The sequence below is a fragment of the Zootoca vivipara genome, chromosome 1 (assembly GCF_963506605.1).
Source record: "Zootoca vivipara chromosome 1, rZooViv1.1, whole genome shotgun sequence".
Lineage (NCBI taxonomy): Eukaryota > Metazoa > Chordata > Lepidosauria > Squamata > Lacertidae > Zootoca > Zootoca vivipara.
Window position 1 is genome coordinate 3,944,036 of NC_083276.1, and position 27,170 is coordinate 3,971,205.

The 27,170-nt window shown below is 45.9% G+C and overlaps 1 protein-coding gene across 2 annotated transcripts in view; it reads left to right on the forward strand.

The window, feature by feature from the left end:
* The window catches only part of TXNDC16 (thioredoxin domain containing 16), a 43,909-nt gene that overhangs the window by 656 nt on the left and 16,083 nt on the right, over nt 1–27,170 (forward strand). Inside the window, exons 1-14 of one of the 2 annotated variants that reach the window (XM_035099983.2) lie at nt 147–261; nt 801–1,046; nt 8,287–8,487; nt 11,670–11,752; nt 13,240–13,313; nt 14,200–14,274; nt 14,693–14,814; nt 15,764–15,851; nt 17,700–17,856; nt 19,872–20,038; nt 22,889–22,952; nt 23,133–23,286; nt 25,392–25,538; nt 27,067–27,126. In XM_035099983.2, the coding sequence (XP_034955874.2) occupies nt 8,325–8,487; nt 11,670–11,752; nt 13,240–13,313; nt 14,200–14,274; nt 14,693–14,814; nt 15,764–15,851; nt 17,700–17,856; nt 19,872–20,038; nt 22,889–22,952; nt 23,133–23,286; nt 25,392–25,538; nt 27,067–27,126 (1,354 nt within the window). In that variant the 5' untranslated portion in view covers nt 147–261; nt 801–1,046; nt 8,287–8,324. Of the gene's footprint in view, nt 1–146; nt 262–800; nt 1,047–8,286; nt 8,488–11,669; nt 11,753–13,239; nt 13,314–14,199; nt 14,275–14,692; nt 14,815–15,763; nt 15,852–17,699; nt 17,857–19,871; nt 20,039–22,888; nt 22,953–23,132; nt 23,287–25,391; nt 25,539–27,066; nt 27,127–27,170 lie in introns of those variants that run through there. The other variant, XM_060270813.1, reaches the window with a different exon arrangement.

A 27,170-nucleotide genomic window follows, 5' to 3' on the forward strand; every position in this document is an offset into this window, starting at 1 on the left:
CGGCCGGCGAGCAGCCCGCCCGCTGGCTGCCGGGCCGCGTCGCTCAGCGGGAGAAGCCCCGCCTCCTCCCCTTTCAATCCCTGCCCCTCGCTCGCAGGCGGCCCCGCCTCCGGAATGCTTCTTAGGTTGGCGGCGCCCGCCCGCCTCGCATTTGGCCGAGCCCACTCTCTGTTTTTCGCAGCCGCCGCTTGGCTCTGCCTCTGCGCCTTTTCTCTCCCTCCTCTTTACTGGATCGGCAGGAAGAGGGAGGAAGAGGCCTGTGTGCGTAAGATGCCATGCATTGGGGGGAAAAACATTTATTTGGGTTTAATTCCCCCCGTTTCTCTTGCGTGCTGTGGCTCTGTGTAGGAATGAAGCTTGCACCACTTGGCAAAAAGGGGGGAAAGGCTCTAAGGCAACCCTCTTTTTCCCGATGTGCAGAAGAAATCGGGCTCCTTTAGTGCGATGCTTGGTTCTTGCAATGCCCCTTCTTCACCTCCCAGCTGTTTAAAGGGACTTTTGCACGAGTCCTATTTATTTGCTTGCAGGTTCTAGGTAGATCCCTGGTCCCACAGGTCTGCAGTGCATTGACCTCAAAGGACGCCCCGTGGATTTCAAGGCGGCTTCTGATTTGATGTGCTTCAGGGGGGGGGGTCGCCTCGGAGGTCTGGCTCTCTATTCTATAGGATTCCTGTTGCTAAGGGGAGTTTGGAAAAAAAAGGCTCTATTTAGGACAGCCAACAGATTCTCCTCCCGCGTTGCTGTAGGGCAATGATGCTCAAAGGCTGGCGATCAATGGCTGCTTTTTTATTCTTTTGCAGTGGGATATTTTGGGTCCTTTCAGAACATGGCAGCGCTCTAGCACTGAGCATGAAGTCATCGGACTGGTTCGACTGGGATGCATTGGGATTCAGAAGAGAAGCCCCCCGGAACCCCAGGTTGCTTGGGATGCCATCGTGCCACGTGGGCCCCCAAATATTTAGCAGAGGCGGGCAACTGGGATCTGCCAACTTCGCAACTGGGGGAGAGGCGAGCAGCCATCTGGAAGGCAACGGCTGCACGTGGAGGTGAGTTGCTGTTTCTTTGGCACTGGGATTCTGTGAGTAACCAAATGTTGCTGAACGGAAGATTCAGGACAGAGAAAAGAAAGGACTTCCTTGCGCAGAGCGTAGTTAAACTATGGAACTCCCTCCCGCAGGAGGCAGGCATGGCCACTAATCTGTATGGCTTTAAAAAAAAAGGACTGGGCAGATTCATGGAGGAGGAGAGAGCTACTAGCTCTGCTTCCATAGTCAGAGGCAGCAATGCTTCTGAATACCAGTTGCTGGAAACCAGAAGAGGAGAGAGGGCTCTTGTGTTCGAATCCTGCTTGCGGGTTTCCCACAGGCATCTGGTTGGCCACTGTGAAAACAGGATGCTGGACTAGGTGGGTCACTGGCCTGATCCAGCAGGCTCGTCTTGTGTTCTTAATGCTAAAAATAAAAAAATATGCATTTGCACTTGGCCATGTATTATTTTTTAAAATATATATATTTTTACGCTTTCCATTTTACACACCATAACAGCAAAAAAGAAACAAAATACAGATATCATATCGGCTTTGACTTCCCTTCCCTTCTTTTGTGGATCTTTGTGTTTACATTTTCATTCTGCATCTTATCGCTAACTCCAGTTATTACAAATCCTTAATCAGTCCACGGTTCAGATTTTTGCTACAAGTCTTCTGTCAAACCTACTACTAAGTGTAGTAGTTTGCAATAATTTTTCAATTACATGTTATACATTCCCCCATTCTTTGCTAAAGTTTGATTCTTACTGGCTCCTGATTCTTCCTGTGAGTTTTGCCAATTCAGGATAGTTAATTCGTTTTAACTTCCACTCCTGTCTGGTCGGAACTGTATATTCTTTCCATCTCTGGGACAGCAACATTCAGGCAGCTGTGGTCACATACATGAACAATTTCTCCTGGTCTTTCAGGATCTCAGCACCTAAAATTCCTAAACCGAAAGCTTCTGGTTTCTTAGAAAAGGTTATTTTCAACATCCCCCCGCCCCTCATTATGTATCATTTCTCAGAAAGCTTTTATCACTTTACGTACATGACCACCACTTGTGATAAAAGGTGCCCTCTTTCTCTTTACATTTCCAGCGCATATTACAATTTGATTGATATATTTTAACTAATTTACTAGGAGTTAAAATACCAAAGGTACAGAATTTTCATATAGTATAGCATGCTGTAAATTTCAGATCTGCAATCCATAATCTCTCCCACACTAATTCAATATTATAACCAAAATCCTCACCCAGAGTATCTTCACTGATTTGATCTGTTCATCTTCTGTTTGCCAATCCCATAGAAGTTTATACATTTTAGAAATTAATTTTTTATTTTCCAACACCTCTCTTTCAAATTGGGAGGTTTTATATGAAAAACCTTTCTTTTTATCCAGCTTAAATACTTCATTAAGATGGTGATATTGCAGCCAATTGGTTATTAGTCCTCTTACTTCTTCATACCGCCTTAATTTTAAATCTTGATCTACCTCTTTTAATAATTCTTTATAAGTTACTCAGTCATTTCTCATACTTACTTTTTTCACCGATTTTGGTTCAAGTGGAGAGAGCCACCACGGTATCTTCTGTTCTAATATATTTATATATATATATATATTTATGCCACACTTCATACACCGATTTCTTTATAACATGGTTCAAGAAAGCTTTGTGAACTTTAACCTTGTCATACCACAAATATGTGTGCCAACCAAATCTATTTGGTTGAGAGCAGTACATGTGAAAAGGATCTAGGAGTCTTGGTAGACCACAAACTTGACATGAGTCAGCAGTGTGATGCAGCAGCTAAAAAAGCCAATGCAATTCTGGGCTGCATCAATAGGAGTATAGCATCTAGATCAAGGGAAGTAATAGTACCACTGTATTCTGCTCTGGTCAGACCTCACCTGGAGTACTGTGTCCAGTTCTGGGCACCACAGTTCAAGAAGGATACTGACAAGCTGGAACGTGTCCAGAAGAGGGCAACGAAAATGGTCAAAGGCCTGGAAACGATGCCTTATGAGGAACGACTTAGGGAGCTGGGTATGTTTAGCCTGGAGAAGAGAAGGTTAAGGGGTGATATGATAGCCAAGTTCAAATATACAAAAGGATGTCATACAGAGGAGGGAGAAAGGTTATTTTCTGCTGCTCCAGAGAAGCAGACACAGAGCAATGGATTCAAACTTCAAGAAAGAAGATTCCACCTCAACATTAGGAAGAACTTCCTGACAGTAAGAGCTGTTCGGCAGTGGAATTTGCTGCCAAGGAGTGTGGTGGAGTCTCCTCCTTTGGAGGTCTTTAAGCAGAGGCTTGACAGGCATATGTCAGGAATGCTTTGGTGGTGTTTCCTGCTTGGCAGGGGGTTGGACTGGATGGCCCTTGTGGTCTCTTCCAACTCTATGATTCTATTATTCTATTATCATGTCCTTCCAGATCTAATACACAACCATTTTCTAATGATATCCATTCTTTTAGCCAACACTTGGCCAGGTAGGTTAAAGGTACAATCCTAACCACGTGTCCGAGAATGGAAGTACGTACCTAACTAAACTGTGCACTGGGTCAGCGGAGTTTTATTTCAGATGAACATAATAGATATGCTCAGGATTGGGTTCGGGGGAATCACTGGAAATTTGTATCCTGATTGCCAGTGGAATGAGAGGCCCAAAGAGGTGAACTTTCTACAGAAAAGATCTTTGGAGTTCTTTAGGTTAGATGTCTTTATTTATATGCTGCGTAAAACAAATGCAACGTAATTCATCAGAAATAAAACATCCCTCCCTCCCAGCTTACAAGACAATATTATGTAAGTTTCCAAATATGGCTCCCTGATCTTTTCCACAGAAACATTTGTCTGTCTCCATCTGTCACAACTTATTCAAATACAGTTATACCACCACGTGCTGCATCCACTTCATGTTGCATCTTTTCGCGTTATGTCCCGCGGCAACCTAGAAGTACCGGAACGGGTTACTTTTGGGTTTCACCACTTGTGCATGCACAGAAGCGCTAAATCGCACTTTGCGCCTGTGCAGTTTATTGGAGAATACTATATATATATGATAAGAATAATATTGGAGAAAACTGGATATTGAAACCTGCTTAACCTAAATCATATATCCCAGTTTTACAGTGGCCCTTTAAAGTACGCTTCACGCAGAGTATACGCAGTCAGAAGTTGACCTGGCTAAGAAAACACCACCAAGAGCGTAGAGAATTATCTCCCTTATATGAAACCCCTTACTAGCTGCACACTTGTAAAAGTATGCAGATGAAAATATAAACGGTTGGGTTTCTTTAACTGAAATACAAACTGACTCTAAAGAGACTTTAAACTAAAGATAAATGCTTTCTCTCTTAGCAATGTTATCTACCCACTTTCCAAACTTCCCACAAACCTCCCATTAAACTACCCGAGAATTAACAGCAAACTAGCATTATAACTAAGCAACTCTCATACTAAGATTCAACTGAGGAATCTCTTAAACTGAGAACAACTGAGAGAGTGATCTACTTAGAGATGAATCAAACTGAAAGATCTAACTAAGAGATGCAGAAGGCTTTCTGGCAGAGCCTTATATACAAGGAGCAGAGCCCACGCCTGTGGGCAATTAACAGAAACACCGGCACCTGTTTCTCTTAAACAGACAGTATTTACATTAGACCGGCTCTAAAGTAACTTGACTATTCAAAAAATCCAACACAGTTGTGGGCATTTCACATTACAGACGGGCCTCCGGAACGGATCCTGTCCGTAACACGAGGTACCACTGTACAAAGTCATTGCAAGGTGTTAACTTTGCAGAGTTCCCCCGTCTAAGCAACGAGACCGGCTCTCTTGTCTAAAGTCTCAAAAGAAGGCCAGTGATAAATCCTATTCCATACCATTCATTGTGGTGCAATTAATCCTCTGGAAGCTATACAACGAAGGTGCCAAGCACACCTCTGAGAAGAGGGAGTTTCCCAGTTTAGGGGCCACCACAATGAAGGCCCTGTCCTTGGACACTGACACAGCAGGTCATAGGTTCCGGCAACTGGTTAATTTTTAACATTGGCTATGGTTACCAAAATTTTAGGTGCCTTCAGCGGATGGAGGAAAATGTTGGGAAATGGGCGGCATGAAAAAGAAGAGAAGAATAACCCTCTTTCAAGCAAGCAGTGTAGCGAGTTCATTTAAGTATGAAGAAAACCACACTCCTGAAGAGACGGATTTGTTTGCCAAGAAGCCGGTAATCTTGTCAGCAGATAAGTGCACAGGGCTGGATCTGGAAAACCCCTCTGACAAGGTGTTGAAAAATTCCCCAGGATTCCCTGATAGCCTGGCTAGGGGAGTGTGAGCAGTCCGAACCTTCTGCTCCACAGCTGCCTTTCTGTTGAAATTGGGTGGCAAAAGGAGTACCAGTGAATGCCGTAAACTTGGATTTTTTAATTTTTTTTATTTTTTATTGATTTTATAACAAATACAGACAAAAAATAGATGAGAAAAAAGAAAAGAAAAACAAAGAAAAAACATAAAAAATACAAAAAAGAAAACATTTCTTTTACAATGTAAAATTCCAATAAATTTTCTTACTCTGTCGACTTCCTCCTTCCCCCTCCACGTTTCCATTTATAACTAATATAGCATTCTCTACTTCTTAAATCATTTCTTCTTCTGAAACTCTCGTTATAAATATTGTTCTTGACCCTTTTTAACCACAAATTTCCCCTATTTCAACGTATCATTGGATCAAGAAATCATAATAATTAATTTACATTTAATCTTAGCTCCTCCTTATTATATCTGATTGCTTCTACAGCCTCTTTGTACTTCCACTTCCCTTATTCTCCATTTTTAATCTTATATTTCTTCTCTAAATAAATCTAAATTTCAAACTTGGAATTTTGGCAGGGATGGAGTTGGAGGGGACCCCCAAAGTGATGCATGCTTTTATTTTATTTATTTATTGCTGCAAAAGCTTTTCTCTCAGTTTATTACAGAATAAACATATATAATGATATCATTATTATCCACTTTACCTCTTTGGCTCTTTAGAGCCTATCGGCTTCCTTTCCTCCCACCTCTTGGCTTTCAAACTTAACCTTAACTTAATCACAGCATTTCATATATTTTCCAATTCTAATAAGACTCATCACAGAATACAAAGTTTAAATAAAGATAGAAAGGTAAGAAATTTCTCATTGGAAATCTTCAGACAACCCTGCCAGTGTTGTTAATTGCTTACAACGATCTTTCAAATATTGTATGAATTTACTCCAGTCTTTTTTGAATACTTGATCGTGCTGGTTTCAGATTTTTTCTGTCAGCTTTGCCAGTTCTGCAAAGTCCATCACCTTCATCTCCCACTCTTCTTTTGTTGGTACTTCTTGTTGTTTCCATTTTTTGAGCTAAAAGGGTCCTTGCCGCTGTTGTACCATACATGAACAGCCTTATCTTTTCTTGCATACTTTTATGTTCATCTCACATGTCCCCCAAACTTACACCTTACATCGGTGGTCCTCAACCCCCGGGCCACGGACCGTTACCGGTCCGTGGATCAATTGGTACCGGGCCGCCCAAGGAACATTTAAATACAATTAAATTAAAATTATTAAATCAAAATGATCTAAATAAAATATAAACAATCAACGTCCCCCCCCTCAGCGGGCCGCGGTAAAATTATCAAATGTCGACTGGTCCGCAGCGATAAAAAGGCTGGGGAGCACTGCCTTACATTATAACATGATGTGATGTTTTATGTTATGTTATTATTATTTATTTATTTATTCATACCCCGCCCATCTGGCGGGCGTTTCCCCAGCCACTCTGGGCAGCTTCCAACAAAATATTAAAATACAGTGGTGCCTCGCTAGACGAATTTAATTCGTTTCACGGGTCAATTCTTATAACGAAAAATTCGTCTAGTGAATCCCATAGGAATGCATTGGATTTTTAATTATTATTTGCCCATAGGAACACATAAATTGAATTTCAATGCATTCCTATGGGAAACCGCGATTCGCTAGACGAATTTTTTGTAAAACGAATTCGTCTAGCGAGGCAACCTCCGCTCGAAAAATCCTTTCGTTAAGCGAAAAATTCGTCTTACAGGGCGTTCGTCTAAAAACTTCCCTAAACAGGGCTGCCTTCAGATGTCTTCTAAAAGTCTGGCAGATCTTTTTCTCTTTGACATCTGTTGGGAGGGCGTTCCACAGGGCGGGCGCCACCACCGAGAAGGCCCTCTGCCTAGTTCCCTGCAACTTGGCTTCTCGCAACGAGGGAACCGCCAGAAGGCCCTCGATACTGGACCTCCGGGCAGAACGACGGGGGTGGAAACGCTCCTTCAGCTATATTGGACCGAGGCCATTTAGGGCTTTAAAGGTCAGCACCAAGACTTCGAATTGTGCTCGGAAACGTCCTGGGAGCCTATGTGTTGTGTTGTGTTGTTATGTTATGTTATGTTATGTTAGGCACCCCCAAACTGCGGCCCTCCAGATGTTTTGGCCTACAACTCCCATGATCCCTAGCAAACAGGACCAGTGGTCAGGGAAGATGGGAATTGTAGTCCAAAGCATCAGGAGGGCCAAAGTTTGGGGATGCCTATGTTACGTTATGTTATGTTATGTTTTTTGGAGGGTTGTTGTTGTTGTGTTGCTGTTTTCATATTATTTTATATTGTTGTTTTTATATAGATCTTATTTGTGAACTGCCCTGAGACCTCCGGGTATAGGGCGGTATATAAATTCTCATAATAATAATAATAATAATAATAATAATAATAATAATAATAAACAGACCATTATAAGCACTCAGGCCAGTTCACAGAATAAAATACAAGACAAAAACACAAGTAAATATGTAAAACAAAACAGTAATGCCCCCCCTTCCCACAGAAACATTTAAAAGGCTGTAGGATATTAATCAGCCAGAGGCCTGGTTGAGGAGGAACCTTTTCGCCTGTAGTTTAAAAATATGTAATGAAGGCGCCAGACTGAACCTCCATGGGCAGAGCATCCCACAGACGGGGAGCCACTGCAGAGAAGGCCCCGTTCTTGTGTTACCACCCTCTGGATCTCATGTGGAGAGGGCGCAGGGTCCAGATGGGTTATGTTCCTTTCTGCTAAATTAAAGACTTTTGCAGCCTTTTCCCATACGGTAGGGGAATTGCTCCAAGCCCCTTGATTGTTACTGTTGCCTTTTTCTGAACCTTGTTAGCTCTCCAAATCTGGCGCTCTGTTTAATTAGTGGTTGTAACTATTTCCTTCCCCCAAGATCTGGGCTCCCTGCGCCAGCTGTAAACCACTGAAGTCATGTCATGGCCAAAAACGAACGGGTGGGCAACCCCTTTCTCTCTCCTCTTCTTATGGGCTTCCTACATGTCTACAACAAGCCAGGCAGAGGACATAGTGGCCCTGGAACATCTCAGCAGCTTGCAACCATCCAAAGCGTCTTTGGTTTATTTTCGGAGGGACAGTGAGTATTTCCCCCCCATCTGTGTTTTTATTGCGTTTGGTTAGTAGCGTTGGTTTGTTGCTGTTATTGTGATTTAATGTGTTTGTATCCCACCTTTCACCCAAGCCCGGGATTCAAGGCGGCTTGCAACATTTAAAAACTATGTTATAAAATACAAAGTAATAAAAGACACACATTAAAAACAGTAGCTGAAAATCAGAACCAGCAATTAAAATCCAGTTTGCCCTGACACCAACCCAGTGATCAGCATCATGTTTCTACAAGTCCTGTCTGAGCAGGAAAGTCTTAGCCTGAAAGAGGCAGCCAGTCTAACCTCTCTTGGGAGGGAATTCCACAACATAGAAGCTCTTGGAGTGAAGTTTGGAAGAGAGGTTCTTTACTCTCTCATAGAAGAGTTAGCATGGTGGTGATTGCTCCCAAGCACATAAAAACTTGCTTAGATTTACATCTGCCCTCATCTACCTTTAAACAAATGTTCCCTATGAAAATGCTTAGGCTAGAATAAATCACAGACACCCAGCTTTGCAAATAAGTGAAGATTTTACTCGCAGAGTTACAGGAGTAACAGCAAGCACATCTCCATCCATTGGCAGTAAAAGAATGAAGAAATGAAGATTCGATGTGACTTTTTTTAAAAAAAGAATTTGGTCGCCTTTCAAAAGAATCGGGCAGCAAAGATGCAGACAGTAAAAACCTCTGTTTGGAGAGATTCATTTACTTGCAGAATCAGTTGAGCCGACAGCCAGGAAATGGCGCACACAGAGAGAGAGAGAGAGAACACGAAAGAGAGGAAGGAAACAAAGGCTGCTGGGAACCTGCTACACCCCACCTGCGGTAACTTGAGCTCAGGGCTCAGGTTAACCCTTTCATGCATGCAAATGTGAGTTCATCAACTGTATATTACAACAGGAGCACCCACAGAAAAGGCTGTTTTCTTGTCACCGCCAACCGTGCCTCTGATGTAGATGGGAGCAAGAGAAGGTGCTCACCTGAGGCTCTTAGCACCTGGGAAGGTTTGTCTAGGAACCCCCACCCTGTCCCGATCCATGACCTATCCCGTCCCCTCCTGCCCCCAGGCGAGTTCCCACCTCCATTCGGCCTAGTCTGTAAAGGCGAGCCTCCATTCGGCCTAGTAGCTGCAGTACCAGTGTAGCCTCTGATAGAGGGCCAAGGTTTTCTAGCTGTAGTACCAGTGTAGCCGCCACTAGAGGGCGCTGTGTTGCAACCACTTCTGTTTTCTATTTTCCAGCTTCCCTGGCCCTCTGATTTCAGGGTTCCAAACCAGTGAGTGAGTTTTTGTGGCACAGGTGTGACATGTGGGCAATTAAGCGCATGGAAACACTCGGATATCCCCATGTGATGCTGTGGCCAAATTTGAACGTGATCGGGCAAGCGGTTTCGGAGAACATTGTGGCCTAACAAACATGGACCTTCTACATTTTTTTATATATAGATAATAATAATTTATTTATACCCCGCCCATCTGACTGGGTTTCCCCAGCCACTCTGGGCGGCTCCCAACAGAATATTAAAAACACGATAAAACAGCAAGCATTAAAAACTTCCCTAAACAGAGCTGCCTTCAGATGTCTTCTAAAAGTCAGATAGTTGTTTATTTCCTTGACATCTGATGGGAGGGTGTTCCACAGGGCTGGCACCACCACCAAGAAGGCCCTCTGCCTGGTTCCCTGTAACCTCACTTCTTGCAAAGAGGGAATCAGCAGAAGGCCCTCAGAGCTGGACCTCAGTGTCCAAGCAGAAAAATGGGGATGGAGACGCTCCTTCAGGAATACTGGGCCGAGGCCGTTTGGGGTTTTAAAGGTCAGCACCAACAATTTGAATTGTGCTCGGAAACGTACTGGGAGCCAATGTAGGTCTTTCAGGACCAGTGTTATGTCCTGGTCACCAGTCTAGCTGCCACATTCTGGATTAGTTGTAGTTTCTGGGTCACCTTCAAAGGTAGCCCCACGTAGAGCGCATTGCAGTAGTCCAGGCATCCCCAAACTGCGGCCCTCCAGATGTTTTGGCCTACAACTCCCATGATCCCTAGCTAAGAGGACCAGTGGTCAGGGATGATGGGAATTGTAGTCCAAAACATCTGGAGGGCCGAAGTTTGGGGATGCCTGCAGTAGTCCAAGCAGGAGATTATAAAATGCTCTTCACTGAATACTTCAATTCCAAAGCGGGGGACAATGAAATAACATAAGAGTCGAAAAATATACGGGGGGCAGGGAGTTAATATACCTTTTAAATGTGGAAACATGGACTTAGCAGATAGGCAATGAAAGCAGATCCCTGGGAGCCTTGATGGTTGCAAAGAGCCTTGTACTACAAGGGAAAACCACCCACTTCTTGTACCTGGGAAGATCTCACTGTCCTTTCTGCATTAGCGCGAGGATAGATCAAGGGAAGTAATAGTACCACTGTATTCTTCTCTGGTCAGACCCCACCTGGAGTACTGTGTCCAGTTCTGGGCACCACAGTTCAAGAAGGATACTGACAAGCTGGAACGTGTCCAGAAGAGGGCAACCAAAATGGTCAAAGGTCTGGAAACGATGCCTTATGAGGAACGGCTTAGGGAGCTGGGTATGTTTAGCCTGGAGAAGAGAAGGTTAAGGGGTGATATGATAGCCATGTTCAAATATATGAAATGATGTCATATAGAGGAGGGTGAAAGGTTGTTTTCTGCTGCTCCAGAGAAGCGGACACAGAGCAATGGATTCAAACTACAAGAAAGAAGATTCCACCTAAACATTAGGAACAACTTCCTGACAGTAAGAGCTGTTCGGCAGTGGAATTTGCTACCAAGGAGTGTGGTGGAGTCTCCTTCTTTGGAGGTCTTTAAGCAGAGGCTTGACAGGCATATGTCAAGAATGCTTTGATGGTGTTTCCTGCTTGGCAGGGGGTTGGACTGGATGGCCCTTGGGGTCTCTTCCAACTCTATGATTCTATGATTTCAGATTCAGTTAAAATTTCTGGTGGCGAGTGCTGCATTTGGACTCCTGATGTTGCATTTATTTTACATTTGGTTGGGGGGCTGCTGGCAGGCCCCCTACCCCCACTCCGCTGCATCAGAAATCCCTGTGAATCCCTGTGCACATTAAACAGCGTCCCAGAAATGTTTTAGCAAATAATCGCAGCTGTGCTTGTGAAGCAGAGTAAGGCTCCTGTTTATCTTCCAGCTTCTCCATCTGCTGAGATGTTCTTGGAACAGCTGGAGAAATCCACGGAAGCGCTCCGAGATTATGGGATTTCAGTCCTCAAGGTACAAGAAAGTGTCCCCACCCCCACCCCGTAAACAACTAAGGAAGTATTTTCCCTTATTTTAAGCTCCTAGAAGGACTAACTGGTGTCTGTCTTGTTGCAAATGTTCCTCGGGGCTCTTTGGCTATAAGTTGCCCATAGACTCCTGGCAGAAGTTTTTCTCTGTTGCTCCAGACAAGAAGTGGATCTAGAAAGCTGTTTTATTCAAGTCAGAGCATTTGTCTGCCTGGCTTAGGGTTTCAGAGTTCAGCCTTCATCAACTGTTTGGGGTGGGCTGCTTTCAAACGAGGGGGGGGGTCACGACTTTGTTCCATTATTGTTTTTTATTATACATTTTGTGTCTTTGATCTTGTGTTTTTATGCTGTGGATTGCCCTGAGATCTATGGATGAAGGGTGGTATACAAAGTTTAATAATAATAATAATAATAATAATAATAATAATAATAATAATAATTTGTGCTAAAATTATTGATTTAACTGGGGGTGGGGTTTTGACTTGGGTGGGTGTTGTTTTATTTGAGGGTAGGGTTGTTTTAAATTGTTCTTAAATGTTATACATCAATTTGGATTTTTATTTGTGGGCTAGGGAATTGTTTAGGGGCTTTTTCTTGGGGAGTGTATTTTTTTTATTAGCTTGTATACATTAGTATTGTTAATAGTTTTGATTATTTTTATTATGTGCTTTGTGCTGTAACTTTGCATTGTGAAAAACCGTGAGACCTACAGGAATAGGGTGGTATACAAATAATAATAATAATAATAATAATTAATTGCTGTGTGAATAATGACAAGCGCCATGAGTATAGCATCGTCTTTCAAACACCTGCCGAAGGGAGACACAAGGTGAGCCTGTTCTTGCATTCTGTACAGTTGAATCTTGTCCTAGGCATAGCAGCCAACTCCTAGAGGCCTAGGGGCCTCCCCCCCCCCCAATTACTGGTAAATACCATATTTGAAAGAGTCATCCCCCCATGTTGATGGGCTTTCTATGTGGGGCTTACCTGTCCCCCCCCGTATTTTATTAAGGATGGAAGAGGGAGGGAAGGAAGGAAGAAATAGAGAGAGGGATAACTCACATTTGTGGGTGCCTCTGGGTGATGCTGTGATGCTGGAACTCTGTAGCAAGAGGACGGGAGGGTCGGGCAGGCGAGAAGGGGTGGCATGGCGGGCGAGGCAAGGCACGGCCGCAGTCACGACGGCTCCGAGGCATTGCTGCATATCAGCATAATATTTCAACCATGTCGTGGGTTCAAGCCCCACCTTGGGGAAAAAATCCTGCATTGCAGGGGGTTGGACTAGATGACCCTTGTGGTCACTTCCGACTACAATTCTATGATTCCATGAATCTGCTCTTAAGATCCACCTTTTTGTGATGCTTATTTATCCATCTGCCCAGAAAATGATAAGAGTTAATAACTCGTGTTCCAAGCGTTTTGCCTAAGTTATTTTAGCGAAGACCTGAGCGTGCCTGACCTCTTCCCCCGCAGGTCAACTGCCACAGTGGAAAAGCATCGGGTTACTGCAGAGATGACAGCTCAGTGGGGAAAGCATATCTGTTCAGGTGAGCGGTGGATCTGAGTCCAAATGAATAAGCCAAAGAACGACGGCTCTGCATATTGACACAGATTTGGGGAGGAACCCCCCCCCCCCGCAGACCCTAGAAGTTAATAAATGGTAGGATTTTGATTATTTGAGATATGGACAAAAGTACAAGATGCAGAACCGTGCCAGACAAGGAATCCCTCAGATGGGATTCTGCAAACCAGCCTGGCTGGCCAAGTGGAAAGCAAGTCTGTTAACATGACAAAAGGGGATGATGTTGGACCATCCGAGAGGAATCCTTTGGCAGACAGATGTTGCCAAGGTGATGAGATGTGTGAAGGGACAGGAAAAGAGAGCTTTTTAGTAGGGTGTTCTGGGAAGAAGAAGGGGAGAGAAGAGAGACTGGGATCCATCTTGGGCAGGCTGGCTGAAGGCTGGCTGCACTGCTGCGGATACCAAGCCCCTCTTGAAATGACCATGCTGTAAGGACTGGGCTCCCTCCATGCAGACTGAAGGTATAAATAGGTGAATGAACCATATTTCTTAAAGCTATGACAGTCTCTGCCGTGTCTCAGTCCTCCAAAGGAACACAGATCCTGGGTAAGTGCCTGGAACACCCCTCCCCCAGGGATCTTGCCATTGCTCAGCAGAGAGTTGGGGTGGCACCCAACTTTTGAAACAAAAATATTTTAAAGGGTGCAGAATCGAGGTAATGGACCCCAGGATGCCTTATAAATCAAGCATTGCTGGGTGTTGTTTTCGTTTCCCAGTGTATTTGTTATTTTTTAAAAAATTGGCGCAAGCAAACTTTTACGCTGAAAACAGTTTGAGAACCTCTGACTGGCTGGATCAGGCCAAATTTGGGCGCACCTATCTCCCTCTCATGTTCTTCTCCCTACTTCCAGGGGACACATGCTGCTTCGTGAGCTCCCCACGGACGCCTTGTTCAGTGTGGATGCCATTGTGGCCAACGTGCTCTTGTGAGTCCTTCCGACATCTGTTGCGTTTGCTTGGTGGGTTTGGCGTCCATTCTCTTTGCAGCTACCTGCCTGCGTTCTGCGTGGAAAGAGGGTTGTGACAGCAGACTTGGGCTGAGTCAGTGACGGCTGCGGGTGGGGGAACTTGAGGTATACACAAAAAGCACCCGGTGTAGGCCCTCGGTTTGAAAAAGCTTCCCTGACAGTAAGAGCTGTTCGGCAGTGGAATTTGCTGCCAAGGAGTGTGGTGGAGTCTCCTTCTTTGGAGGTCTTTAAGCAGAGAGAGGCTTGACAGGCATATGTCAAGAATGCTTTGATGGTGTTTCCTGCTTGGCAGGGGGTTGGACTGGATGGCCCTTGTGGTCTCTTCCAACTCTATGATTCTATGGTGTACACATCACTCGCTGTGTCTCCTTCCCAGTGCTCTCCTTTTCAACGAAGTGAAATACATCGCCACCCTAGCAGACCTCCAGAAGCTGGAAAACTCTCTGAAGGGCCACTGGGACCTTGTCTTTGCCTACGTGCAGGCTGTTGGGACGGCAGGTAATGAATTGGGCAACTTTGCTCGGCCGCGGAGGGTTCCCTTGTCTGTTTCCTCCCTCCAGCTCCAAAGTTTGTGGAATCAGCTGCTGCAGAGCCTCACTCTTGGTTATAAAGGCAGTGGCTGAACCACCTTTGAGCCAACAGCACTGGGATGGACAGCTTTCGGGTTTGATGATGGCAGGGCCGCCCCTAGGCCCGGGCTGGGTGGCACAAGGTGCCAGGGCGCCTGGCCATCAGGGGCACCGAACGCTGGTATCTGTCTCCGTGCGCCTCTGCTGTTGAGTGGCTTCAGGCAGCTCTCCAGAGGTGCGCGGGGAGCGCTAGCCTGGGGCCGCCTGAACAGCTGAGAGGCGCAGCATGGTGGCCTCAGGCCCACGCTCCTCGTGCGCCTCCGGTGCTTCGCGCTGGGAGTGGGAGCCTGGGGCCACCTCCCCCGCGCCTCTCAGTTTTTGAGCGGGGCCTCATGGGGGCGCCGGAGGGATCTTGGCACCAGGGCGCCAGATACGGTTAAGACGGCCCTGGATGATGGAGGGTGATCTGGGGTATCTGAAAGCCCACATTTCTCCCCTACGATCCTGCCTGGGCTCTTGAGATCTTCAGGGAAGGTGCTTCTTTCAGTCCTGCCCACCCTCTCAGGGGCACTTAGTGGAGATGCAGAAGAGGGCCTTCTTGGTGGTGTGGCTCCTTCCAGACAACTCCCTCCCCAGAGAAGCTAGACTGGCTCCCCACCCCTTGTTGTCCTCCTGCAGGCAGCTGGAGACCGTCTTATTCCGACAGGCCTTTGCGGAAACCACTGGAAGCATTTCAATTGCTTTTCTTTGATTTGCTCATTGCAAGCAGTTCAGAGTCTTGAAGTTTTGATAATAAAGCCGATTTGCAATGGGGGGGTTGAAGAATTTTGATTGCAACTGTAAATACGAGTCCCTATGTTTGTCTGTCTTTCTCATAGAGCACAGAGCGTTGATGGAGGCTGCTTTCGTCTACGACTCTCTTAAGTTTGCCTTGACCACGGAAGTGATGGTTTTGAGGAGCATTCGGTATGCATTTCACACACACACACACACACACACGAGAGGGAGGCTGGGTAGGAACTTTCAATTGCCAGCACAAACCTCAAATGTGCGCAAACCTTTATGCCCGCTCCCACCTTCCAGGGTGCTCCAGCTCAGTCTTGCAATTGCCTGGTCGCCTGCGGCAAGTAAAAATTGTCTCTAGAACACTAGGCAAGTCTCTGGTTTTTCTGCAAGCCTTAAAGTTCCCAAAGTGGGCAGTACAGTACTGCCCCCTGGTGGGTGGTGGGATTACCTAGGGGGCCCTAAGAGTCAAGGGGATTGCGGGGGGGGGCACTGAAGGTGTAAATGACTACCAGACTTTGAAATCCTTGGTTCAGTCTCCCCCAGCCTGCTGCACTCCAGATGTTTTGTCTGGCAGCTGTCGCCACTCCAGTCAGCGTGGAGAACAACATCTGGGGGGCGCCATGTTGGGGAAGGTTGCTTTGCTGAGTCAGCTTCTGTTCTGGGTGACCCTGGGCCAGTCGCCGCCTCTCAGCTCAACCTACCTTGCAGGGTGGTTGTTGACATTGGGGTGGGGGAAACCCATGTGCCCCACCTCGAGCTCCTTGGAGAAAAATGTGGGGTGTAGGTAGCCGTGTTGGTCTGCCGTAGTCAAAACAAAATAAAAAAAATTCCTTCCAGTAGCACCTTAGAGACCAACTAAGTTTGTCATAGGTATGAGCTTTCATGTGCATCCACACTTCTTCAGATACACAGAAACAGAAGTCACCAGACCCTGATATATAGTGAGAATTGCAACTTCTTACCAAACTTAAAACCATGGAGAGACCTGGTCTGAATAGAGACATTGGATTCTTATCTCATTGTTGTTGTTGTTTAGTCGTTTAGTCGTGTCCGACTCTTCGTGACCCCATGGACCAGAGCACGCCAGGCACTCCTGTCTTCCACTGCCTCCCGCAGTTTGGTCAAACTCATGTTCGTAGCTTCAAGAACACTGTCCAGCCATCTTGTCCTCTGTCTTCCCCTTCTCCTAGTGCCCTCAATCTTTCCCAACACCAGGGTCTTTTCCAGGGAGTCTTCTCTTCTCATGAGGTGGCCAAAGTATTGGAGCCTCAGCTTCAGGATCTGTCCTTCCAGTGAGCACTCAGGGCTGATTTCCTGAGGAATGGAGAGGTTTGATCTTCTTCCAGTCCATGGGACTCTCAAGAGTCTCCTCCAGCACCATAATTCAAAAGCATCAATTCTTCGGCGATCAGCCTTCTTTATGGTCCAGCTCTCACTTCCATACATCACTACTGGGAAAACCATAGCTTTAACTATACGGACCTTTGTAGGCAAGGTGATGTCTCTGCTTTTTAAGATGCTGTCTAGGTTTGCCATTGCTTTTCTCCCAAGAAGCAGGCGTCTTTTAATTATACATGATAAACTCATTATACATGATAAACTATTTTTAGCCATCTCACCCCTTGCTTTTTCCTGTAAGACCAATTGCAGTTGTTAACAGTCGTCCACAGGTTTACCACACCTATCAACCAATCACCCATTCCCACCACCCTTCTGAGTAATACCCCCCCACCCTCTCACTGTATATAAGGTTCTGGTGACTTCTGTTTCAGTGTATCTGAAGAAGTGTGCATGCACACGAAAGCTCATACCAATGACAAACTTAGTTGGTCTCTAAGGTGCTACTGGAAAGAATTTTTTTAATTATTCTGGGTCCAGTTGGCGTTTTTGCAAAGGGGGACGAATGGCACCTGGCTGTGTTTCTGGGCACACCCCACCCGACATCCAGGATGTCTCCATTTAGGAATGCAAGCGCACGGGAGGCCAGGCCGGATCCTGTTCTGATGCTCTGGTGTCTCCCCCCTGCAGCAGTGGAGAGCCGGACGTGCCAAGCTCTAAGCTCTTTTTCTGCCACTGCAAAGTGGCCACGGATCTGGACCAGCCGTGCCGGAGGACTCTGATGGGGCACCCGATGACCACGCTGAACATCCACAAGTTCCTGAAGCTGATGGGGGAGCCCCTCGTGGTACGGTTGCGAGTGGCCTCCTTCCCAACTTCATCCTCACTCACTTATCCTGAGCTTTCTTCCAAGGCTTCAAAGGATTATAGAATCATAGAGCTGGAAAGGGACCCCAACGATCATCTAGTCCAACCCCCTGCAATGCAGGGATCTCAGCTAAAGCATCCATTACAGACGGCCATCCAACCTCTGCTTAAAAAGGGGACATGGGAAGCAGCAGCCTGCCCTTGCCAGGTCCCCCTAGCACCCCACTTTCTAGAGCCTTGGATTGGGACCTGGGAGACCAAGGTTCAAATCCCTGCTTAGCTATGAAGTTCCTATTTAACTCATTTGTTCAGAATCATGAGGACTAGAAACTTACTTATTTATTTTCAAATGATCTATTCTTTTATTTATTTCAGCAATTCCCTACCCCCCGGTATATATTTATATTTATTTATAAGGAAACATAGCAAAATATTATAACAGATGCCTGATGAAGCAAAACAGAAGTAAGGGGAGTAAGAGCTGTTCAGCAATGGAATTTGCTACCAAGGAGTGTGGTGGAGTCTCCTTCTTTGGAGGTCTTTAAGCAGAGGCTAGACAGGCATATGTCAAGAATGCTTTGATGGTGTTTCCTGCTCGGCAGGGGGTTGGACTGGATGGCCCTTGTGGTCTCTTCCAACTCTACGATTCTATGAGTATCTGGGACTAAGCATATAGGAACAGGTTTCCACACCAAAATCAAACACAGAGTTCAAGAGAAGATAAATGGTTTTGCAATTTCCTGTACCTTGTTACTCCATGACATTATGAAAAGACTCCGTTTCTCAGTGAAGGCATGACCTCGTTGTCTTTCCTCTCTGGTTCCCACCATCTAAGTAAGTTTAGCCATACAACCAGGGAGGCTCACCTGGCGCCTTCGTGAAGGAGCGTCTCCGCCCCCATCGTTCTGCCCGGACACTGGTGGTTCCTTCCCTGCAAGAAGTGAGGTTACAGGGAACCAGGCAGAGGGCCTTCTCGGTGGTGGCGCCCGCCCTGTGGAACGCCCTCCCGTCAGATGTCAAGGAGATAAAGAACTACACAACTTTTAGAAGACATTTGAAGGCAGCCCTCTATCAGGAAGTTTTTAATGTTTAATGTTCTGTTCTGTTTTCTTATATCCTGTTGGAAGCCGCCCAGAGTGGCTGGGGCAACCCAGTCAGGTGGGCAGGGTACATAAAGTAAAATTTTAGTAGTGGTAGTACAGTCATACCTCGGGTTACGAACGCTGCGGGTTGCGCATTTTCGGGTTGCGGGCCGCGCCAAACCCGGAAGTACTAGAATGGGTTACTTCCGGGTTTCGGTGCATGCGCAGAAGCACAAAATGACGTCATGCGCAGAAGCCCTGGATTGCGTCACGCGCATGCGCAGACGTGGCGCTTCAGGCTAAGAACGCTGCGGGTTGCGAACGTGCCTCCCGCACGGATCACGTTCACAACCGGAGGTATGACTGTATAAATTATTATTATTATTTTATCTTTAGGTGGCTGTCAAAAATGTTCCTCTTTCCCCCCAGGCCTTTGGCTAATTAAACAACCTGTGACTTCTTAATCTGGGGTGTGCATGTGCTATTGTTTTGTTTGTTTTTATGCTGTGTATTTTTGTGTTTTTCTATTGTAAACTGCCCTGTGATCCTCAGATGAAGTGCAGTATAAAAAACTTGATAAACGACAATAACACATGCATACATACCTACATATTATGTCCCAGATTTTACAAATGATAATTTTGGCAGCAATTAAGAGATGTTGCATTACTCCTCTGGCTTCTGTTAGTACAATTTTATTAACATATCTGAATAGTAAAAGTACAGCCAACTATGTACTTCAAAGAACTCAAATTTGCCACTGCACCTTTCTGTTTGTTTGCTTAAAGAAGGTAGAATTCCAGGGGAGCACCGAGTACAGTATTATTAATTCCCTTTTTAGGGGGCAGGCAGTAGGCCAAATAAATTTGGGAATTTCTGGTGTATTCACCCTGAAATGGCCTCTCTCCTGCAGGCAGAGGCTACAGAAGACCCAGAAAAGGTTTCTACCACTCACCTCCACCTGGGCCTTCCGCTGATCTTCATCCTGACCCACGAGGAAACCTTTCAGGCTGATAAAGGAATTGCAGAGTTTGTGGCCTGGCAGCTGCTGGGCAAAGCTGGAGTCCTCCTCTTGTCAAGGTATTAAAGGACAAGGGGTATTTAACGAGGGGAGCAATTTGGGGAAGGGGAGAAGAAGATGGGTGGGTTTCTTTTGAACAATTTATAACCTAAGTACCACAAATCATCCTGCAGAAGTTAAGCGAAACAAGTCTTTTAAAAAGGGGGTAACAATAAAATATGAACCAGACGGTATTACTAGAAGTGGGGGGGGGGGATTGTGTAAAGGATGAAGGAAGTCAAATGGAAGGAAAGAAGAATGGAAATATTTTTGTGTGTGTTTGTGTGTTTTTAGTATTCTTTTGTACTTTGTTCTTTTTTTCATTCGTTTCATTCGTATTTTTGGGGGGGTTGTTGTTTATTTTTGTTCTTTGTTATGTGTTTATGTTGTAAATAAATTCAGTTTAAAAAGGGGGGGGGGAGATGGGTGGGTTTCTGAGATGTCTTCTCACTGTGGGAGCTGACCATCTGCACGGAGGCAATGCGCACAGAGGCAATGCGCATTTACACAGAAGTAAGTCCCACTGAGCTCTTCCTGACAATAAACTGAAGGACTCTGGACTAGATGGGCCCCCCTTGGGCCTGATTCTGCGGCCAGGCTCTCCTTAGGTTCTTAAGGAGGTTGAATCCTGACAAGACAGAAGTACTGTTTGTGGGGGACAGAAGGCGGGCAGGTGTGGAGGACTCCCTGGTCCTGAATGGGGTAACTGTGCCCCTGAAGGACCAGGTGCGCAGCCTGGGAGTCATTTTGGACTCAGAGCTGTCAATGGAGGCGCAGGTCAATTCTGTGTCCAGGGCAGTTGTCTACCAGCTCCATCTGGTACGCAGGCTGAGACCCTACCTGCCTGCAGACGGTGTCTCTCCAGAGTGGTGCATGCCTTAGTTATCTCCCGCTTGGACTACTGCAATGTGCTCTACGTGGGGCTACCTTTGAAGGTGACTCGGAAACTACAACTAATCCAGAATGCGGCAGCTAGACTGGTGACTGGGAGCGGCCGCCGAGACCACATAACACCGGTTTTGAAAGACCTACATTGGCTCCCAGTACGTTTCCGAGCACAGTTCAAAGTGTTGGTGCTGACCTTTAAAGCCCTAAATGGCCTCGGTCCAGTATACCTGAAGGAGCGTCTCCACGTCCATCATTCTGCCCGGACACTGAGGTCCAGCACCGAGGGCCTTCTGGCGGTCCCCTCGTTGCGAGAAGCCAAGTTGCAGGGAACCGGGCAGAGGGCCTTCTTGGTGGTGGTGCCCGCCCTGTGGAACGCCCTCCCAACAGATGTCAAAGAGGAAAACAGCTACCAGATTTTTAGAAGACATCTGAAGGCAGCCCTGTTTATGGAGGCTTTTAATGTTTAATCGATTATTTTATTCTATTTTTCTGTTGAAAGCCGCCCAGAGTGGCTGGGGAAACCCAGCCAGGTGGGTGGGGTATAAATAATAAATTATTATTATTATTATTATTATTATTATTATTATTATTATTAGGGGGGAGCTTTGATAACAGCCTTTGATTTGCTTTGATTTATTGTACTTCTATTCCACTTTTTTCATTCAGATGAATCCAAAAGTGACTTACAAACAATAAACAAAAGTAGCATAATAGAACATCACAAGCACAGCACAAATCACACAAAATAATCAACAAATCATCTATAGAACAATCTATAAAACACTGTTAACAAAGCAGCAACTAAAAATTAAGCTAAACACCACAATTGCATCAGTCATATTATATCATTATCATTAAATCAGCAGGGCATTTATGATCCATAAAACAATATTAAGTTCATAGACACACACTCCCCGTGCCCTTGAGAGGTTTGCTGTCAACAATTGGCTGCTAAATGAAACCAGTTCTTAACTCTAGTCCTGCTAGGTAGAGAGGGGAGAGTTAGCTCTAGAAATGTGGCCGTTTTTAGCCATTTCGGGCAGCGTTCACAGCCTTTCCCCCACTTTCTAACCCACAGCTCAGTGGTAGAGCACATTCCCACCTGTAGTCTAAAGCAGTCCAGTCCGGCCACGGGAGAGCTGTCCCTAAGATCAGTGTTTTTCAACCTTTTTTGGGCAAAGGCACACTTGTTTCATGAAAAAAATCACGAGGCACACCACCATTAGAAAATGTTTAAAAAATTAACTCTGTGCCTATATTGTCTATATATAAAGTAATTCTCTTGAATAGGAATCAAATAAACACAAAGAAAGTATATGTATATGATAACAATGAAACTTCAAGCTTTTTGTATCCAAGCTGACAGTGGTTTGAGATCTGGACTTGCTAAGCCCAAAGCCCCTGGCCCAGTCCCTGGCGCTGTGCTGCTTAACAAAGGCAACAAAAAGGCCACTTGCCTTGATGTCTCCTGCTGTCCCGGGCCGGGCCTAGGAGGGAGGTCGCTCGGGGACGCTGTTTTCCGGCTGGCTGACAAGCCAACAACTACAATGTCTTCTGAGGGGGTGGGAGGGGCGGCCACGTGCGCGCGAAGGATCCTGACGAGACGCGAGTCAGCCCCGGCTACACCTGCCTCGGAACTCCGAGCGAGCGTTAGCTTTTTCCTCAGCGAGGGCGAACCTCCTGACTTGCCAGTGGCCGGACGCAACGCCAGGGACTAGCGCCGTGGCCAGTTTGAAGCAGCTCGCCGAGGAGTTTCCGCGCGCATTCGCCACCGCCGCCGCAGCGACAACGAAGGAATTGGGGAGGTGCTTCTTGCTGGGCCTCTGGGCGCCGCCCACCGCCCGCGTTTGGAACGGCACACCAGGCAACATCTCGCGGCACACTAGTGTGCCGCGGAACAGTGGTTGAAAAACACTGCCTTAGATATATAACTATTTACATGCTGCCTTTCAGGTTTTAATGCCTAGTTTTTATCTTGAAAGGAGCTCCGTCAGCCTGGATGTTCTTCTTCCCCGGTATAACGTTGCCCTCAAGACACCCGAAGAGGTTAGTTCATTGTCGCTGGTGTTATTAAGACTCCCTTCTCTGTTTTGCAACCTGTAGCAGCTCTGCTCAGTAGCCAGTTCCATTGCAGCAAACGGGACTTAATCCCGGGCGACTGTGTGCAGGCTTGCAGCCTTGACTGCCCCAGCGCCGCTGAGTTCCAATTATCTGGCACCTCTGCAGGGTGCGCCTGTTAAATACTTGGTTCTGAAAGACATGGATGAGATCATAGCCTTGGTGGAAAATGGCAAGCAGAGCGAACCCACACAGGAACGTGAGGAGGAGGAGGAGGAGGAAGAGGAGGAGGAGGAAGAAGATGGTGAGAACTACGAACAAGGTAAATTGACTAATTCATTTTATTTGGTAAAAAAATTACGCCGTTTTATGGTTGAAGAAAAAACCCAAAATGGGTTACAAAGAGAGTAAGGCAGTAAATTTAAATGACTCATCAAAACATTCAAAAGGTAAAATCAGCAATAAAATACTAAACAGAAGATGAAAACATTCTCCATGTCTGAAGACGGTCTGGAAACTTCAACTAGTGCAGAATTCAGCAGCCAGGTTCCTTACCAGAGCAATACAGTTTAATAATAATAATAATAATAATAATATATTATTTATACCCCGCCCATCTGGCTGGATTCCAACAAAATATTAAAATACAGAAATAGTATATCACACTATTCCTGGTCCGACTGCGCTGGCTACCAATTAGTTTCCTGGCCCAATTCAAAGTGCTGGTTTTGGCCTATAAAGCCTTAAATGCCTCACAACCTCAATACCTCAAGGACCGCCTCTTCCCATATGAACCTATCCAGACCCTTTGATCATCTTCTGAGGCCCTTCTGCTTCGTGTGCCTCCTCCTCTAGAGGTCCGGAGGGTGGCAACACAAGAACAGGGCCTTCTCTGCAGTGGCTCCCCGTCTGTGGGATTCTCTCCCCAGGGAGGCTCACCTGGTGCCTTCATTATATACCTTTAGGTGCCAGGCAAAAACGTTCCTTTTCAACCAGGCCTTTGGTTGACCTGATGGACATCCTATACCCTTTTAAAACGTGGCTCCTTTTTTACGGGGGGATGTTACTGGGTTATTTTGATTTTATATATTGTGATATTTACTGTGAACCGCCTTGAGACCTCTGGGTTTTGGGTGGTATATAAATTCAGTCAGTCAGTCAGTCAGTCAATCAATCAATCAATCAATCAATCAATAGGTTTATCTAACCAAAAATGCCTTTATCACATACCTGCCAAGTTGCTGTCCGAGAAATAAGGGACCGGGCCGGAAGTAGCAGACCGGAAGTAGCGCTGCCGCCATTTTGGAACTGGGCGGAGCATGCTCAGAAGTGACGTTTGATGCTGCTTTGCCCAGTTCCAAAATGGCTGACGCGCCAGAAGTCGCACTGCGACACAAAAATGGAACCTTTTGACTGCTGAACCCCTCGAGTTACCCTAGTGGCAGGAGGGGACTCGGAGGGGGGCAGCATGAGGAAGGAGGAGGATTAAGTTAATATGATAAGAATAAGATTTTGAATTAGAACAGAAAACCCGCCATAATCAATTGATGAAGTTAGGAAATCCAGGAGGAAGAGAACCGGGGAAGCCGCAAACAAACTGTGATGAGAATAAGATATTGAATTTATATTTTTTTCTTTTCCCTTTTTCTTTTTTCTTGTTTTTTCTTTTTCTTTTTCCTATCTGTTGTTTTGTTGTTAACTAAAGTGTTATGGTCCATGGGGTCAATATGGTCCATGGGGTCACGAAGAGTCGGACACGACTAAACGACTAAACAACAACAACAACAACAAAGTGTTATATTGGAGAATTAGCTGGGGGACAAACCAAACCTCAGAGATCCTCCGCCCCTGTCCTCTCAGTGGCAGGGGGGGGGGATGAGGGGGGAGGAGGGAGGGGGGAGGTCAAACCCAGCTTAAAATGGACCCCTTTGTTTCCCAATGCCCATGGGTATCACTGGTGGCAGAAGTGGTCTTGTGGGTGGAGGGAAAATGAAGGGACTGAGCTTATTTTGTATGTGTTGTATGTTTTGTCTTTACAAAATTAATAAAAATTATTATTATTTTAAAAAGTCACTTCTGAGCATGCTCCACCCAGTTACAAAATGGCCGCCGCACCAGAATAAACCGGGGGAAAACAAAAAAATCCGTTTTTTCAGCTAGGAACAGCTGGAAAAACGGGGATTTCCTGGTGAATACGGGAGACTTGGCAGCTATGCTTTAGCAGGTGCTGAAAAGAGGACAGCGGAGTAACCTGCCTGATATCAATAGGCAGGGAGTTCCAGAGTATAGTTGCTGCCACAATAAAAGTCATTGATAGCTTCACCTTCCGTGAAGTTGTGGGGTTCTCTCAGATCCTGCCGAAAGCATGCAAGCGGATGCTGTTCCTTTCCTTGTCTTGAGAAGGAGCCTGTGTTGTTTGCCCTGCAGAGATCCAGGACGACGAGGTGGTGGAATCGGTCGTCAGGGACCGGAAGCGTGAACTTCCTCTTGAGCACATCCAGACCCTGACGGAGGACTCCTTTGCCCCTGCTCTGGCAAAGACCAACTCCACAGCGGTGCTCTTCTATGCCAGCTGTAAGTAAACAGCCCCCAATAGCTCCGTGTTTCACCTTTCCAGGAACCAGCTCTTTCTGTTCTGCGGCTGTTTCTTACATTTGGGCTTTCCTCTAGCGCAAATGTCGAATTGGGCGTGGAAATCCAGCATCCTGGGAATTCCAGGGCCCAGTGAATGTTCTGGGTGTTGCTGTATTTTCTAAAGTCTTCCAGGTTCAGTAATAAAACCTCTACCTTGCATGCAGAAACTCCTAAGTTGTTTTGCGACAACAGGGAGCAGTCCTTCCTCCAGATTCCCACCATCCATTACGAACCAGTATTAGATCTAAACGTTTCTGCCCATTAGCTTAAAATCAAGCTTAAAATTTTCGCTGGCTTTCCAGCACCTTCTCCATGATCATTTGGGCCTTTCCTTCTTTCTGTGCATCGGGAGTAAGTCTGTAGTCTAGTTTCATTATGGGTGTCTTGTTTGTAATTAAGTGTTTTTTTGATCTGAACTTTTTTTTTTGAATATTTTTTGAATTTTATAACAAACTAGCTGGCCCTGCCACGCGTTGCTGTGGCTAATCCCTGTGACTGCCCCCACCCTGTGCCGATCCATGATGTATCCCGCCCCCTCCCCCCGGCTTATCCCTGTGATTTCCCCCCCACCCTGTCCCGACCCATGATGTATCACCCCCCTCTTCCCTCCACCCCCTGGGTCATCCCTGTGACTGGCCCCATTGTGTCCTGACCTATCCCGTCCCCTCCCCCCCAACCCCCACCCAGGTGAGTCAGTACTTCCATTTGGCCTAGTATGTAAACGGCAGCTGGGTGCTGTTGAGAGGGAAGGTTCTGTAGGTGCAGTACCAGTGTAGCCGCCGCTAGAGGGCACTGGTTTGCAACCTGGTTCTTTTCCCAGCATGCATTTTCGTCTGAGTGGTGTGTTTTGAAACATGGGGTTTTGGGGGTTTTACCTGGAGGAGGTGTGACATCTGTCTTAGCAAACTTTCCTATAGCCTTCGGACATTCACATGTGATTCTGTGTCAAAATTTCACCTCAATCGGTCAAGTGGTTTTAGTGAAAACTGGAAACACACCCACATGCCCAGTTTACATTTTTATATATACAGATAATGATACAAATCTCATTCATCATGTTATTTACAATTATTCTCCCTCTCCCCCTCCTCTGGACTTCCCTCAGCTCCCCCTCTGCTGAGTTATTTAGTTTTCTTTATCGTATCCTGCTTTCCCCAAACAAAAATAAAATCCCTTTATCATTTCTCTGAAATATCTGTTACTCAAATGAAATTGTGAAAGTTTATGCAAATCCTGCCAGTGAATCCAGTCCATTCTGTTGTTTCTGCAAATAAACTGTAAATGGTGATCTGGACATTTCCAATATATTTTTTATAATTGCACAATTTATCCACAATTTAAATTCCTGTATGCTTTTGGTATGGACTTGCCATTTGTATGGAACTTTGCCTGCCTGTGGAGCAGAGCTGAGGAATTTCTGGGGGCCTGGAATAACAGGATCTGTTTTCCTTTTTCCTGTTGGCATCAGGGGAAGCTGTCTCCCTGGTCGTGATACAGTCCTACGCCGAAGTCGCTGCCCGTCTGCAAGGTATGGAGGCCAGCTAGCGATTATATTATTATTATTTATTCATA